At 38.7% G+C, this 17,588-nt stretch overlaps 1 protein-coding gene across 1 annotated transcript in view; it reads left to right on the top strand.

Moving 5' to 3' along the window:
* The window catches only part of RYR3 (ryanodine receptor 3), a 423,771-nt gene that overhangs the window by 178,473 nt on the left and 227,710 nt on the right, over window positions 1-17,588 (top strand). The window contains 4 exon segments of the mRNA XM_042477733.1: window positions 1,266-2,067; window positions 3,217-3,417; window positions 7,224-7,326; window positions 9,947-10,084. Coding sequence (XP_042333667.1) covers window positions 1,266-2,067; window positions 3,217-3,417; window positions 7,224-7,326; window positions 9,947-10,084 — 1,244 coding nt within the window.

Genomic DNA, 17,588 nt, shown 5'->3' with positions numbered 1-17,588 from the left:
GAGTCCAGAAGTCGCACCAAAGCCACGCTCCAGTCCTTAGGGCTGGAATGTGGCTTTGGTGCGACTTCTGGACTCTTAGGACACGTGCATCATTGAAACACCATACCACCACTGTGTCTCGAAGCAGCTTTATTTTGGCTGTCTGTAACAGGCCTTCATTTGGAAGCAACTTCAGCAGGACTGTAATGTAACTTAAGTAGCAAATGCTTTATGACAGGGGAAGGAAAATTCACATCTAAATTGTAAATGCACTACTTTGTCAAACTGTTTGAAGTGTCTATTAGCCTACACCCAAAAGGCAAACTCTTTACTTCTGTTATATTGATGCAAAATCAATAACTTTTCATCCTTTAATTTAGTACAGCCCTCAAAACGCATACTCCGTAGATGTTTTGTATACCATTTTAATATATAGGCTACAGTGCAACTTCTGTAAATTAGTAAAAGGCTATTTCAGTCATAATTCTTGGAAGGGATCTAGAACTTAGTAATTATCTTTCATCTTACATTACAAAATATTAAATTATAGATCTGAAAAGATACACTTTGGGAAATACAGAGGTATACTGTGAGAGGTGTTGTAACAGCTGATATTATTGTTGTTGTTGGCTGGACGGAGAGACATAGAATGCATTTTATTTAACTACATAGATTTAATATTTTTCTTAACTTCCCCTTCCTCCTTGCCTTAATCCAGGGCTTGCAGTGAATCAATACTTTTCCAAGTGTTGTAATTCAATTAGCACATATATTATTTTGTAATCTATTCTCTAATGTAGTATACATCTCTTTTCCTTCAATGTACCTTTACTTTCTTTTTAAAAAAATCTTGTTAAAAGCTGTTGGTTAAGATCACATGTTTTAGATAATTATAGAGTGTTTTGTTTATTTCAGTGTGTGAAATTTTATCTAAAGTTTCAATATGCATATTGCCTCACAAGCACTAAATGGATCTGTATTTTGCTATTCATTCTCCTTTCTTTCTCACAAAATGCCTAATGAATCCAGAGGCATAGGTGTGTTAGTCTGGTGTATCACTACGCAAAGGGACCTTGTAGCAACTTAGAGACTAACTGAGCAAAAGCTGTTGTAGCACAAGCTTTTGTAGTCTTGCCATCTGAGGAAGTAGACCAAGTCTATGGAAACTCAAGGTACAACTTTGTTCAGTTAGTTTCAAAGGTTCTACAAGATCCCGTTGTACACCTAATAAATTGATCTTGATGAGTAATCTGTTTGTGTTTTCTTTTCTTTTTTTCTCATTTTAGGTGTATTGATATTTTGGAGCTATGTGAACAAGAAGATCTGATGAGGTTTCACTACCATACATTAAAACTATATAGTTCCGTTTGTGCATTGGGAAACAACAGAGTAGCTTATGCACTTTGCAGCCATGTGGATGTTTCCCAGTTATTTTATACAATAGATAATCAATACTTGCCTGGGTTGTTACGTTCTGGATTTTATGACTTGTTGATCAGTATTCATTTAGAGTACTCCAAGGAGGCTAAACTAATGATGAACAATGAATTTATAATTCCCATTACAGATGAAACTAGAAAAATCAAATTATTTCCAGATGAATCAAAGAGACATGGCTTGCCTGGAGTTGGGCTTAGCACCTGCTTGAAACCAGATTTTAAGTTCTCTACCCCTTGTTTCATTTTGTCTCATGAGGATCATCAGAAGCCTAGTCCAGAAATACCACTTGATATACTTAAATCCAAGGCCATAAGCATGCTAACAGAAGCAGTTTACTGTAGTGGAGTTCACATACGAGATCCTGTGGGCGGGAAAGTTGAGTTCCAGTTTGTTCCTGTACTTAAACTTATAGGAACTTTGCTCATAATGGGAGTTTTTGGTGATCATGATGTTAAACAGATTTTACTCCTCATCGATCCATGTGTGTTTGGTGAGCCCAAGGAAGAAGCACTGGAGAAAACAGAGAAAGAAGATATTACACAAATTGAAGAAAAAGCTGTAGAGGCTGGAGAAAAGGCAATAAAGGAAACAAAAACTCCAGTAAAAGGCTTGCTGCAAACAAGATTGCCGGAATCTGTTAAACTCCAGGTAACAATCTTAAAGTAAATGCAGAGATGTTTTAATATTACTGAAACAAATTTATTTTCCAGTTACTTCCACAAAGAACCTGATCCCCAGGATTCTTGAGAAAATTTTATTTTCATTTCCCCATTTTTCTTATTAGTATTTCTTATTAGTTTCACTGTATCTTTTTTCCTGCTGTTTTAGAAAAGGCAGGACTTGTAAAATACTACATCACATGTTCTTGATACATGTGATTAACATCAATGGCATTCCCACACCAGATGTCACCCAGTGCAGGGGACGGGGCTTGGAGGGACACCATGCACTTTCCCTGTGCCAGCCTGTCCTTTTTCCAATGAAGAAAAGGACAGAATGGCATGAGGAGGATGGAGCATGCATGGGAAAGGCATGTAGAGGTGGAGTGTGGGAGAAAAACACAGGGGACAGAGCATGGGGAACAGAGCAGTGAGTGCAGGGGACAGGGCACACACGAGAGATGGAGCATGGGGGATGGCATGGGGGATCTGACTGGTTGTCACCTTCTGGGGTGTCACCCAGTGCAGGCCAAATCACCACACACCCCTAGTGATGCCACTGATTAACACTTGGAATGCATACTGAAGACAGAATGGGAGCACACAAACATGTAGAAAAGAACTTTATTCATAATCTATTGCATATATCTACAATAATTTTGTTCCATTTTGCAGTTATCACAGATAAGTTAGTAGACAAAAAAGCAACATTGGTTTTAGTCAAACAACTGTGAACAACAGGAATATTGCAGTTAGTGCAATTGTGTGATGATTGTGTGAATGCTTGCCTAGGAGTTAACACAATGATTATACAGGTAGGTTCTGTAGAAATTCTTATGCTTCTGCAAAAGTTTACATGAGCTGCAGCAAAAGGGTTTTAGTTACATTATTTAGTTGCGTTATTTTCACACAGTGCTCTAATTTGAGCACTTGCAAAATCAGTCCTTTCTAGTACAAAATGTTAATGAGCACTTTTGGGTCGAACCTGCTCTTATTATCATTGACCACAAAATTTCCACAGGGAACAATGTAAGGAAGGGGGGGGAAACCCCACAACCCTCTACTCAAGTTCTTTAACTTACTAATTATATTAGGCAAGTTCATAAATGATATAATGCATCTTTTAAATTCATGCTAGATGTGCGAGCTGCTAAATTATTTCTGCGACTGTGAGCTGAAACACAGAGTGGAAGCCATTGTATCTTTCGCAGATACTTATGTTTCAAAGCTGCAGTATAATCAAAAATACAGATACAATGAACTAATGCAAGCCTTGAATATGTCTGCTGCTTTAACTGCCAGGAAGACCAAAGAATTTCGCTCTCCTCCTCAAGAGCAGGTAAAGCAGCTAATTTCTTTCTTTCTGTTTCTCTGTCTTTCTATTTCTCTGTCTTTGTATGGTGAGGAAAAGGAACAGACCCTTCAAAAACTTAAAATATGGTGTCTATAATAATGGTTGTAAGAAGGCCTTTCCTAGCAGGTGGGATGTTGGAGGGATTACATATTACCATGTGACATGAGGTTTGTTAGGGTTCATGAGTACAGCTATATCTGTGGAGATTATAACACATCCCTTTCCTCCTGTGCTAGACATAGGATGTAAACTATAATACAGTGGTACCTCGGGATACGAAATACCCAGGTTACGAAATTTTCGGGATACGAAAAAATCCCATAGGAAATCATTGTTCCGGGTTACGAATGTTTTTTCGGGATACGAAGAAAATTTTTGGTGCTTTTTCCGGCTTTTTCGCACGAAACGCGGCTTTTCCCCATTAGCGCCTATGGCAATTCGGCTTACGAAGGCTTTTCGGGTTACGAAAGCGGCGGCGGAACGAATTAATTTCGTAACCCGAGGCACCACTGTACGCTGATTTTATCACACACCTCCATGTCCAGGCAGGAGGCATGTCATATCTGATCTGGGCATGCCTATACCCAATCTGGGCATCTCCCAAACCTTGCAATGAATCGGGTACAGGATGCCTCCTGCTTGGGCATGGAAGTATGTCATAAAATTCACCTGTTATGGTTTACACCCCATGTCTGGCTTGGGAGGAAGGGACAGTGTAATAATCTCCTTATTAACAAAGTAGATGTGTTCCTGGGCTTTACTTCTAGAACAAAAACTTTGGTACTAGAGGCAGAAATAACATGCAAAGAATAGAGATGCAGTTCAACATATTTCAGTAAAGTTTTTATTCAAAATTAATATTGTTCACATGTGGAATGAAACAATCAAGTCAGGGAAACCATGCATAAGTAAACAAAAACATTTTGATTCTTCTAGAGACCATGTGAAAGCTTTTTTCAAAATACATCCCAGTATGATTTTTCTTTCTTTTAACAGCTTCCACTTTTCTTATGATTTACATTTTGGTAGCAATACTCAGAGATCTGGGGTTTTTCAGCTTGTTAGGGTGATCTACTTTCCTCTTTCTTTCTGTTTTGTTCTTCTTACATACTTATGAATTATGGAAGCAGCTGTTTACTTGCCTATTGTAAGTAAGCTGCTGTAGGATTATCCAGACTAGAATTTCATTCTTTCCTACATCAAGCTTTATTGCATTGTTTACTGCAGGTATGCTGCTGCAGTTCTGCACTGGTGGTATCATCAGAAACTTTCTTTCAGCATCAGATCATGCTTACCCTTTTACCTGTTTGACTTAGGACATTCAGTTTGTTGGGGCAAAGATCAGTTACATATTAGCCATGGTTCGACTGCCAGATGACAAAGTAAAGGGAATTGCCACTTTTATGTGAGACATAAGAGAAAGCTCCTCAATCATGACAGTGGCTGTACAGAGACTTCTGGGTCTCTTGGCATCCATGGTAGGGACTGTACATATTGTATGAGAGTCACTTATCCAGGATAGATAGTTTATCCAATTCCCTGACCTGAGAACCACTAATCCGTAAAGCTTCTATTTTACTGCAATTCAGCTTCTCATTGTGCCATCATCCAGCACATTACAGCTTTCAGCTCCTACTCCAGTACCTGCACATCTTCAACTGACCTGGCTGCAGACAATACAAACCTCACCAGGGCAGCATGTCTTGATCTATAGTTCTGAAAAATCATCCTATTTTGGTGGCTACTGTCATGCAGGCAGGAACTCTTGCTTGAAGCTCTACATGTAGCAGGCAAAAAAAAAAAAAAAAAGATTAGCAGACATAATGAGCTACATGTAGGGCATTCATGAATGGGTACTACATCCTTCCCTTTTTTCCACATTTGGGACACCACATTGTTTTTCTCTTTCTGCTACTGGCAGAAGTGCTGGCAAAGGTGCACAGGTATAAATCCCTTGGTGGTCTTAACAAAGCTGATTTGCTTTTGTGTCTGAAATGTTACACCTACTAACAGGTCCTATTATAGCTGGACACACACTGCAAAGAGACCACAGCAATACTATATTGGGATGTGCCAATAGTCAAAATGAGAGTGTAGAGTGTATTTTACCCATGCGAGCTATTAAAGAGAGACCTTTCAGTTTTAGAGCAAACAATAGTATACAGTACTTATGTCTCTCTCTCTCTCTCTCTCTCTCTCTCTCTCTCTCTATATATATATATATATATATATATATATATGCTTAGGACCAAGTATTTCAGTCAATTTCTGTTTTGTTGCTGATGCTCCATCCCTGATTCTGTTCATTTTACTGGGATCACGTCTAGTGTTGTCTTATAAAAATGCTTCTTTAGCAAACATTTTTGTTTTTCTAATGTCATCAATCTACCATGTTTCTCTGTTCACATTTCCAGAGTTCATGAAATTCTAGTGTAATCTGAAAAATCAGTACCCAGGGTGGTCAGCACATTTCCCTTCTTGGAGCTTTTTCTGTGATTTGAACCGCTGTTGTTTTCGGGGGCTTAGCTGTGGAGGGGGATATCAGAATGGCTAATGAAATGTGTGCTTGAAGGCTGGATCAAACTTTTACTTGCTGTGACACAAGGAAAAGATTAACCATAAACCAGACTATGCTTTTTCTAACCAAGTTGTTTCTGATTTGCTCCTTTCTGGTTAGCACCTCCTCTACCTTCAATAACATTTTACTTTCATACCTTAGATCAGTGATTCCCAAAGTCTGGTCCTCCAGGTGTTTTTGGACTTAAACTCCCAGCAACATGCCCCCTCCCAAAATAAGCCATATTGGCCAATGGTCTGGGATTTTGGAAACCAAAGTTCAAAACACCTGGAAAGCCAGAGTTTGGAGACCACTACCGTACATGTTCATCATGCTCTGATTACAGTTCAGCAACTGGAAAAAACACAGAGACTTTTCATGTCTTTCTGGACTGAGAATTCTGAAACTGTTTCTTCACAACATTTTTCAAAGTGGATTGTTCACTATAACCTTGGCATAGTTTAGCTAACTCACTGTTACCACAAGACATTTACAGTAATTCTGCAAAAGTGTTTTCCATTTTTGAGAGGTGTATTACTGCCTAATGTTTGGAAGGCAGTTACTTGGTCTCAAACATCAGCCCTGAGGTGTCATTATTATATCAACATCCAGTTTTGAATGGATGCTGCCATTGGCAAAAGACTGATTTTGTCTTTTTATTATATTCTGTTATGATGTGTTTTCCTGCTGACAAAGCATAAGTTTGCATTTGATATTGCTCATACATGTTATACAGAGACCATGGTGAAGAATGACAAGCTGACAGTGCATTCACACAACTTGATTGCTCTACAGCAATATCTTGCCCTTTTTTGGCATTTAGTGCTACAGCTGCTATGGTAGTAATTGTTTTGAAAAGAATGGTAGCTACATCTTGAGGATTGCACAGAGAGAGACTCAAGTAGGGTTCCCCTGAGAACTCTTAAGAAGAATTGCTCTGGAGCAGTGCAGAACCACTACTGGTCACTCAAAGAAACAAAGATGCAAGCAAGCAGTTTGTGCTTTTCCTCAAATATGCTCACCTCACCTCACTTTTTTTGAACTAAGCAATCTATGCTCAAAATCAATAAAACTGTTGTAAATCAAAGTCACAATCTTCTTTGCTCTGGAATGAAGTCCCATTAAATGCCTGGGTAAACAATGTCTAATATTTGTGCTATTATGCTACTATAACCATATTGTGGGGAATTCCACTATCATTCAAAGATATTTCAGCTTAATTTTATCATTTCAGATTAATATGTTGCTAAATTTTCAACTGGGAGAAGATTGTCCTTGTCCAGATGAGATTCGGGAAGAGCTTTATGAGTTTCATGATGATCTCCTAATGCATTGTGGTAAGTATAGCATACTTACTTTGGGAGGGGGCATATTGCTGGGATTTTATTTCTTTGTAAAGGATTACTTCTCATAAATGTTTTGTTTTTATTGCATTTTCCTTGCAAACATGATTTTGATAAAGTATAACAGAAAACTGTGAAGATGAAACACAACAATTAATTAGAATGATTATCTAAAACATTCTCTTGCAAGCAGTAAACCACACACAATTTGCAATCAGAAAATGTTTTTCTGGCAAGTGGATCATGAAGAGCCATTTAAAAAGATTCCTCCCTCCAATGCAAACATATAAATCAATATCTTTTTATTTTGTATTTTAAATATTATTTGCTGTGAGTTTATGTAATATTGCATAACTGCAATTGAGAAATCAATAAGGAGCCTGCCATAACTAAGAATCCTGTTAAATGACACTTGCTTTCCATTGTGGTAGTGGTGGTGCCATGTTCTACCCTGTATGAGTTCTGGGTGGCATACAGTAAAATCAATTTAAACAATAATTTAAAACATCAAAATGATATAAACAATTTAAAAGCATATCAAACAACTGAACAATTTAAAAAGTTAAAACCATCTAAAAAATGTGTATAACATTTGGATAAAATCCTTATGCTCCATAGGCTTTAATAGAAAGCCAAGTTTAAATTGGCACTGGAATGACACCAATGTCTGCATGAATAGATCCTCCAAGGGGAGGGTATATCACAACCAGGGTGCCCTCTCCCATATCCTCACACAGTGTATTGTTCTCACTTGCGAGACCCAGAGTAGGGCACCTCCAGCAGATCCCATTCATTGGGAAAGTATATAAGGGAAAGATGCCCCTAAATAATAACTTGCTGATGTAGTAGCTAGAATCTAAAGATGGTATGCTGCAAGCAGAACAAGCTCCCATTCATGCATCCACAATTTTCAGCTGTTTACCTTTCCTTTGCTCCCCCATAATCATCCCCTTAAATCTGTATATATACATGGCACATATCATTCTGATCTAACGAGTGTCCTCAGGAGTAGCATAATGTCAGGCAGAGAGGGAGTGACTGGGATGTGTGGAGATCCCATCCTATTCTTAGAACAGAAACTAGGATACATAGCAATATGCTAGTTTTTATTTTTATGAACATGCAGGTTTTTTATTAATTATATTAATTAGTAATAAAATCCAGATTTAAAAATATCAACTTGGAATAAGTGATCCCCCCCTCCCAGTTCCACACAAAATATTTAAGTTCCAGGATTTGTGGGCTTTTCTCACGCCATTTAAAGACATTTTGTATTTCTTTAAATTATTTAAGAAAGTTACTGACTAAATTGGCATGGTGAATTTCCTGTTTTGTCATTTAACATGTTGAAGAAAGGCAGCAGAATTAAAAATGAAACTTGTTTAGTGGTGAAACAGGCAGAGGGTTGGCAAAATATTATGCTACTCCAACATAATCATACTTATTTTCCTTTCCTCTTTAATTTGTCTGTGATTTTCACAAATGGGTTTTGTACCTGTTCAGAGACTCATTCAAAACATTCAGAGCCCTGCTCCCCCCCCCCCCCCACCCATCATGCATATTTGGACACCACTTTAAATTGCAAAAACAAAACTACATTTTAAAGCAGGATTTTTTAAAAAAAAAAAGTGTGAGGGAAAGCACTAAGATCGGCTGTATCTGCACTGCAGAAATAATGCAGTTTTATACCTTTTTAACTGTAATGGCTCCATCCTATGGGATCCTAGGATTTACAGTTTATTGTGGCACCATAGCTCTCTGAGAGAGAAAACTAAATATCTCACAAAACTACAAATCCATAGTATCTAGCCATGGAAGGTAAAGCGGCCTCAGACTGGATTAATTCTGCATTGCAGATACATCCAATGTGGCAGAACCTTACTCAGAACCTTAGGATGCATTTTTATCCTCCTGTGCTGCGGTTCCACAGGGGACCAGTTAAAGCCCACAAGGGCCTCTAAACATAAACTGTGAAGGGCCTGATACATTCACCCACACGGTTTATGGTAGCATATTTCCCAAACTGAGTAGAGTGAGCACAGTGAGCAACAAGAGAATGTGTCAAAATCAGTTGTTGGGCAAGCACAAGCAATCGTGAAATATCAGTGCTTAAAGGCAAAGAAATTCTAACATTATTTGTAGTCCTACAAGTTTCAGGATCAATCAAAGTGCTACACTGAGAGGAGGGAGCAAGTTAACATGAACATTGAAAAGAAAAATCTCATGACTCCAGTCATCAGGTTGAGTTCAAGTATGCTGATTTTGCAGCCTTATGTCCTGCTGGGCTTTCTTAAATATTGGCTTTCCTGCTGTTATTTGTGCCAGGACCTTCATATGGATAGGGTGGCTCTAGACCGAGTTCCTGTTCTGGAAGTGGGGTGAATAGATCCCTTTTGAGAATCCTGTCTCTGCCTCTGCTCCAAAGATCTTAGAGGGAGGCTGATAGTTGGAGTTTCCATTTATTCCTCAAATTCCTGTGGGTGGTTTTTATTTTCATCTGAGGGGGACTCCACAAGGTAAGTCCCATGTCCATTGGGGCATCATTTTAATACTTCGAGAGTTCTAGCAATAAACTGAATCATCTTTATTACAAATGAGTTTTATTGTCAATTAGGTATTCCATTAGAGGAAGAAGAGGTAGAAGATGAAGATATATCATGGACTGGGAAACTACGTTCATTGATATATAAAATAAAAGGTCCACCGAAAACAGAGGAGAGAGAACCTACAGAGGAAGAAGAAAAATATCCTAGTAAGTTTAAATTCTTAGCCAAAGTATTGCATTTTATTTTTATTTTTAAAGGAAAGCATTATATTTGAAAGCTGTTGGGAAGTCTGTGTCAGCGCAACTGCTGGGGTCCAACAACCACTATCAGCAACTCAAACGAGTCCTGGGGTTAAATCAGACCCTTGGAGCAGAGCTGGCAATTTCCAGAAGCCGAAGCGTGGCTCCAAAGTCCAAGTTGGGATGACAGCAACTGGATGTCTTCCAGGAACTGCAGCAATGCAGGAACCTCCGGGGACACACAGTAAACCGATGCTATAGCTTCTTCTGATAAACCACCAGAGAAACTAAGTCTCCCAAAGTGCTCTTTATTCACAGTGCTATTATACAAAACTAGATCTCTAAAACTCCAAACCATACCAATCCAACTCCTTCTACAAACCCACAAGCTATCCCTTGCAACCCCTGGGTTTATATAGTCTCCAGACCATGTGGTCTCCCAAACCCAGTGAGTTCAGGTGTGTAACCATGTCATGTGTCTCCTGTGCAATCCAGACACATGGTTTCATCATCCATGGCTACGTGCACTTGGGCACTGAAGTGTCCTTGAGCCAATGAGCTTCAGCTGTGCTGATCAGCCTTGCCACTCTGCTGAATGCTCATGGCCAAACACACACACATCAAGCATTTCCCTGTGTGCTGTGTTTTAGCCCTTCAGATCCCTGACAGTCTGAATGTATTAGTATGGACTGAGAACTTCCTGGTTTAAATATTACTTAATAATAAATGTATTTGGTAGCTTTAGCTAAACTAATATCACTCTGACTTACATCTGTTGTAACAGTAATCTATATTCCAGAGCTGATGTAAGGACTGCTAAGATATGAAGTACATTGGGCCCTTGGTATCTGTTGCATTTGGCTGCAGAATCCCCCGTGGATACCAAAATCTGTGGGTGCTCAAATCCCATTATATACAATGACATAGTAAAATGGCAAAATGAAGGTTTGCTTTTTGGAATATATATATGTTTTAAAATATTTTCAGACCATGGATGGTAGAATCTGTGGGTGAGGAATCTATGAACTGTACACTAAACACTCTAAAGTGATCCCAGCCATGTAACGCTTTCCCACAGTCATATACAAGCGAAGACTGTGCCCACTGTTATTTTATTATTGTAGTATTGTTTTTAGATTTTTATTGACTGTAATTTTAATGGATGGAATTGTTTAATCCTTTTTTAAGGGGGGGGGAATTGTATATATTGTATTTTTTAAAGGTTGTAAGCCGCTTTGATTGTGGAAACAAAAAGCAGGATATAAATTAAAGTTTTGTATATTTATTTATTTAAAGTACTATAAATGCTAAACTTTTTTTTTATCCAGAGTGTTTTCCTCCCAGTGTTACTTGCTGAAACTGACGCAAAATAGTGGAATTTGGGATATTGATTAGGAGACTGGGTATTAGTCTAGTTTAAGTGATCAGTTAAGGATCAATAAATGGTGCCCATGGCTGTAGCTTACAAGCCCTAACATTATGGGCTTTCTAATTTGTGAATAAGCTACAGATCTCAAGCTGACCTAAAGCATGTGTGAGACAGGGAAGGGTAAAAGAGCTTAATGAATTTGCATTTCCTGAATCAGTATGTGAACTGAAATACACTTGTCCTTTAGTAGTCACAGTTCTCAGGATTTTTTAATTCAGTTCTCTGAACAAAAACTTTGGAAACATATTTACATTATAGTGACCCCAAAATGGTAGGTATGACTGGAAAAAGTATCAATGGTGGCCAAGAACCAGTGGGGTGGTACTGTTTATGGAATTGTGGCTTTCACTCCCCCCCACCAGCTCTGGAAGACTGTACAGCTGCTTTTGAGGTGGTACAGATGGCTGAAAAAGAGAGGGGAGATTAAAAGCTCTGCATCATATTAGTTGTTGGTTGCTGGCTTGATGTAGGCCATGACTTGAAAAATTCATATATTGGGCAAAATTGCATTAAAATCTGTGCATTAAGAAATCTGCCCAAAGCAATGCATCTTTTTTTGTCAAGCTTTTAAAAGACAAAACTGACATAGAAACAAAATAGAAGAAATGGAAGATAGGAAAAATGAGAGTGACTGAAACTGACACAACTAGTCCATCAACAAATTGACAGATTTGTCTATCAGCAGTGCTGGGCTATGCATGCTTGGGGCTCCATCTGGAAAATAAATTGCACTTGGTTATGTAATGTGTAGTTGTATAGCTCCCCTACTCCTGGTTTAAATTTTCCTTTGATTTCTTGGATTTTGTGGAATAGTCTCCTGTACTTCCTTTTTTTTGTTATTAGTGTCTATTTTATGGCATTGATTATCATAGCATTTCTTCTTATCTCTGTGCACAAGTCATTGTATATTTGCATTCAGGGTTCTGGTTTTAGTTTTGTCATCTTTCATTTTTGTTTCTTTTCTGTCCTTGACTGCTTATAGAGTATCATCTGCCATACATTGAGGCTTATCTTTCTTTTTGGCTACAGATAATGTCTTCCTGCTTTTCTCTCTAACAGTGTCCCTGGCTACAGTCCAGAGTTCTTCTGGCTCCTGATCAATTAGGCTTAATAGTATAAGTCTGTTTTTCATTTTGTGAACAGTTGACCCTTCTTAACTGTCTTAAGCACAGTTGTGTCATTAGCCACAGAACTACTCATAATTATTATCTGCAGTACCCCAGTAGCTGTACTTCAGCAGCTTTCTGAGTGCCATCTGACCTTGGGAGTGTCATGTTCTGGCACTATCTCTTGTTTCAGTTTGGATCATCTCATCATAGGGTTCTTATGGTAAAAGACATCCAAAAAGGGGTTTACAGGAGCCTCCTTGAGTGCAGTACTAACAGACGTTAGTTGTGGTGCCACTGCTGTTGACTCTGAGAGATCCTGTGCTAGTCTGCCCCACACACACACACACACACATACTACTGCTGCTGCCCAGTAACTGTTTAGCACATTTGATCTGGCTACTTAAACAAAAGTCTGTCTGACATGGGAGACCCTACCAGCAGCACTGCTGTCATCAACATCACCTCTTGCTCACAGAAGCACACAATCCTATCACCATGGAAAAATAGTGTCATGGTTCTGTATACTATATGTTATAAATGTGACTATGTGTGCATGAGTATTATGACTTTTACCTCGGTTACCACCAGTGCTGGATTGCTGCATTCCTATGGATTAAAGTTTAGGGAGTCAACAAAGGTCAGTGTGGAAATAGTAGATTGGTCCATTGTCTCCTTTTTTTGTGTCAGACATAACAGAGGTATAACTCACCTTCCTCCAGGTTTTGATGGAACTGCACACTTATATCAGGGAATCTTGTGCCAAGGCGAAGCTGTACACAGCTGTAAGAGAAGAATTACAAGCTAGGAACCAAGAGTTGTACCAATAACTCTTCAGTAATCTTCTGTTTGTGGACTAAAGTATTAAAACAACAGTGTTGTTTCCAGAGAGATTAAAAAAACTTTTACGCTGCAGTATGAATTCTAGGTGTTTATCTTTGACCCAGTTAAAATTAAATATCACAGCTTCTATTCTAGTCTTTCATTGTAGAGCATACTTCTGTATTTCTATAAATCTGTCACACATGCCTCTGAAATCAGAGCGATGAGCAAAATACTGTCTAGATATTATCACTTTGTCTGAAAACCTTGGGATATAGTTCATAAATCTGTCCCATCACTAGTCCCAGTTTCATAGAATCATAGAATCATAGAATAATAGAGTTGGAAGAGACCGCAAGGGCCATCCAGTCCAACCCCCTGCCATGCAGGAATCCAAATCAAAGCATCCCCGACAGATGGACATCTAGCCTCTGTTTAAAGACCTCCAAGGAAGGAGACTCCACTACACTCCAAGGGAGTGTGTTCCACTGTCAGACAGCCCTTACTGTCAGGAAGTTCTTCCTAATGTTGAGGTGGAATCTCTTTTCTTGTAGCTTGCATCCATTGCTCCGGGTCCTAGTCTCTGGAGCAAGTGAAAACAAGTCAGCTCCCTCCTCAGTATGGCCAGTCCAGCAGTTCAAAAGCTTGCAAATGCAAGTAGATAAATAGTTACCACTTCAGTGGGAAAGCAACAGCATTACCTGCAGTCATGCTTGAGTTGTCTTCAGTCAACGTTGGCTCTTTGTCTTAGTAATGGGGATGAGTACTGCCCCCTACAGTTGGTTATGACTAGACATTCATGTCAATGGGAAACCTTTACCTTTGCCCTGCAGCATCATCATATAGAAGTTTTCTTTGAGATTATTTGACAATCTGAATTTCAAGCCTTTTCTCAACCTTCCAACATATAAACCTTCCAAGTTTCTATGGCACTGTACATACCACCTAAAAAAAGGCGGGCTGAGACTGCCTCTCTTTGCTGCACAGCGTTACTGCAGCAACCAAATGGTGTGGTACTGCTGCACAGCAAAAAAGGAGCGCTTAGAAACAGCTCCTATTTGCTGTGCAACTGTAATGCAACAAAGCGCCATAGGATGGCATGGTGGCATCGCAGCTGCGCAGCGCCATTTGGACGCTGCACAGCTACGATGTCACCAATGTATGTGGTGTGTGGGCAGGACCATGCAATCATGGCAGCCCCCACACGTGCTAGGGTTAGGGAGCGCGTGTGGTTGGTGAATGCTCCCTAACCCTAATATCACCGCCAGCATGGCACACCTGAGTTAACCATTTCCTATACCGCACCTGAGTTAACCATTTCCCTATTTTGCTTGCAGATTCAAAACCTTTTTTTTTTTTAAAATTGAACTTCTTTTCCATTTAATTTACCATTAACATGGATAGTTGCATTTGATGCATCTTAAGGGCAAAACAGACGGCCATGAGGCAGCTTGGAGCAGGCCCATTTAAGGCTAGACTGGGGCCATGGCAAACATGCACAGCCCCAATCCAGCCAGCTTCTACCCCAAATCTTCCTTTTCTCTTCTCACTTCCTTCTCTGTTCTACAGTTTGTTGAAAAAACGTCTCTCCTACAAATGCTTTACTAGCATCCTGTGCAGTTCCTAATTCTGTTCCTTTATCTAAATTGTCCTCAAAAATCTTTTATATTTCCCTTTTGCACATAATTTAAGACTGAATAATCTCATTTCCAACCAAATTAAAATTTTCTCCCCCTCCCCCCCCCCCCCATTTTAAAAGAAGATGTATTCCTTACTTTAATCCTAGACTTTCCATAACAGGAAGAAAAATAATTAGGCAATTTCCCCTGATCATGTTCAATGGTTTCCCTGCAATTTTCCATCTAATAAAGGAAATATAACCTTGTTCCAAACACCCATACAACTACATTTTTCAAATAAATAGTCCAGAATTTCATTTATTAATTTGTCTAACAAAAAAGTCTTATTTTTTAATGGCGCATAAATTCTTACACCAATATGTTTTCTTTTTGTATGTCAGTTTAAATGCCCATATACCTGTCATATTTATCACCAAATAATTTCACAGGTAGCAGCTAATCTTTAGCATATATAGCTACTACTCCTTTCTTCTAATTTGAGGCAGAAATAAAATATTTTCCTAATTTTGAATATTTTAGATAAATTACATGTGCTTTTTAAAATATGTGTTTCCTGCAAACAGGTACAGTCACTTCCTAATTTACTCAAATAATGAAATATCATTTTTCAGGGTTTTTCAAACATTAGCTCTCTTTAAAATCCACTTTCCTTTCCTTTATTAATTTTTTTGCTTACTGAATGAATGAATCAGACAAGTCTTTTATTTTAGTTCTTTTTCCTGGGGTCATCAATTCTCTATTCCTTCCTTTTTTTTCTTCAAGTGAAAAGCTTTGGGCCTTTCCCAGGTGATTCTCTGAATCTCTTTCTGGGTCTATTTCTTGCTCCTCTTCTTCTTCCACTTTCTCTCCTACTTCTTCTTTTTCTCTTCTTTCCTTCTTTTCCATTTCTTTCATATATATCTGCCAGAAAGACTTTGTGTTTGCAACTGAGTTCAAAACATAGGACCTTACTGCACAGGCTCCCCAGAACAGAATGAGAACGGAACGGAAAGGGCCAGGAAGGGAACGGAACGGAAGGGGTCAGGAAGGGAACGGAAAGAGTGAGGGATGCATTTTACTGTACATAGAAGTCCTCACTCATTCCATTCCCTTCCCTTCCATTCCCAATTTGTCCCAGAGGATGTGATTTTTGAGAACTGTTCTGAACAGTTCTCAAAAATCGCGTCCTCTGGGACGAATTGGGAACGGAAGGGAAGGGAACGGAATGAGGGAGGGACTTCTGTGTGCAGTAAAATGCGTTTCCTGCTCATTTCCGGCCCCTTTCATTCCATTCTCATTTCATTCCGGGGAGCCCCTATGCAGTAAGGTCCATAATCTCCTTTATTTGTACGTCAGAGATATACTGTCAGGCTTTTCACAAATGAACAAAATCTTCCTTTCTCTGTTTTTCTCTGTTAGGAATATATAACTTTTTAGGGCTTTTTCAATATTCTTGGTGGGATAACCTTCATTAATCTAATCAACTTGTCTCCAATCTCATGAAATAACTTTGATATAGTGTCTGATCTCTGACAAACTTTCTTACAAAATATACTGTAGTATCTCGTGCTAGATTTCTTTTCATTGCTATTTCAGTATTCATCCTATAGACTCTATCTACTTCCCTGTGCATGGTTTCTCGGCTCAGTTCACATATTTCAGCCAGGATTTCCACCATCTTTTCTCTCATATTTTTCTTTGGTTGTTCTTGAATACCTTTAAATCTTAAATACTCCCTCTCATTCAGCTCCATCAATGCCCAATTGTCATGGTCCTGTTCATGATCTCAATCAATTCTCACCACACTGTTTTCCAGTTTCTCTGCTTTTTCCTGAAGTTGTTGATTTTTTCCCCTTACTTTGGATTAACTCTTGAGTCATCTTTGCCAAAGTCTGATTTACATCTTTCAACTCTGGTTTCATATCTGATTCAGTCTTTGACATCTGTCCTCACATTGCTTGCATTTCTTCCAATATTTTCATACTAATGTCTGATTCAGTTGTTACCTCTACATAGTTCCTAACTTTGATCTTGTCATCATCATATTCCCTTTCTTTCTTCCCTCTCCTTCCTTCTGTCAACTTTAATTGTTACCTATATATACAGTAGTTCCTATCTTTGATCTTGACATCATCATGTTCCCTTTCTTTCTTTCTTTCTTTCTTTCTTTCTTCCCTCTCTTTCCTTCTGTCAACTTTATTCTGCCTCCTCTCCACTCCTCCTTATCGCTCTTCTTCTTCTTGGAAATATCAGTCTCAGAGAATTTGAAAAAAAACAACTGAAAAGGAAAAAGGAAAAAGAAAAACAAGAACTATTTTGTTAAAAAATGGAAAAAGGAGGAAAAGATGACTGTTAAAAAATTACAAAAATTCCAAAAAAAGAAAAATACAGTGGTACCTCGGGATACGAAATACCCAGGTTACGAAATTTTCGGGATACGAAAAAATCCCATAGGAAAACATTGTTCCGGGTTACGAATGTTTTTTCGGGTTACG

This window comes from Sceloporus undulatus, chromosome 1 (genome assembly GCF_019175285.1).
Source record: "Sceloporus undulatus isolate JIND9_A2432 ecotype Alabama chromosome 1, SceUnd_v1.1, whole genome shotgun sequence".
NCBI classification, from domain to species: Eukaryota; Metazoa; Chordata; class Lepidosauria; order Squamata; family Phrynosomatidae; genus Sceloporus; species Sceloporus undulatus.
Note: the sequence above shows the minus strand (reverse complement) of the source record. Positions and strands in the feature narration are given on the sequence as shown.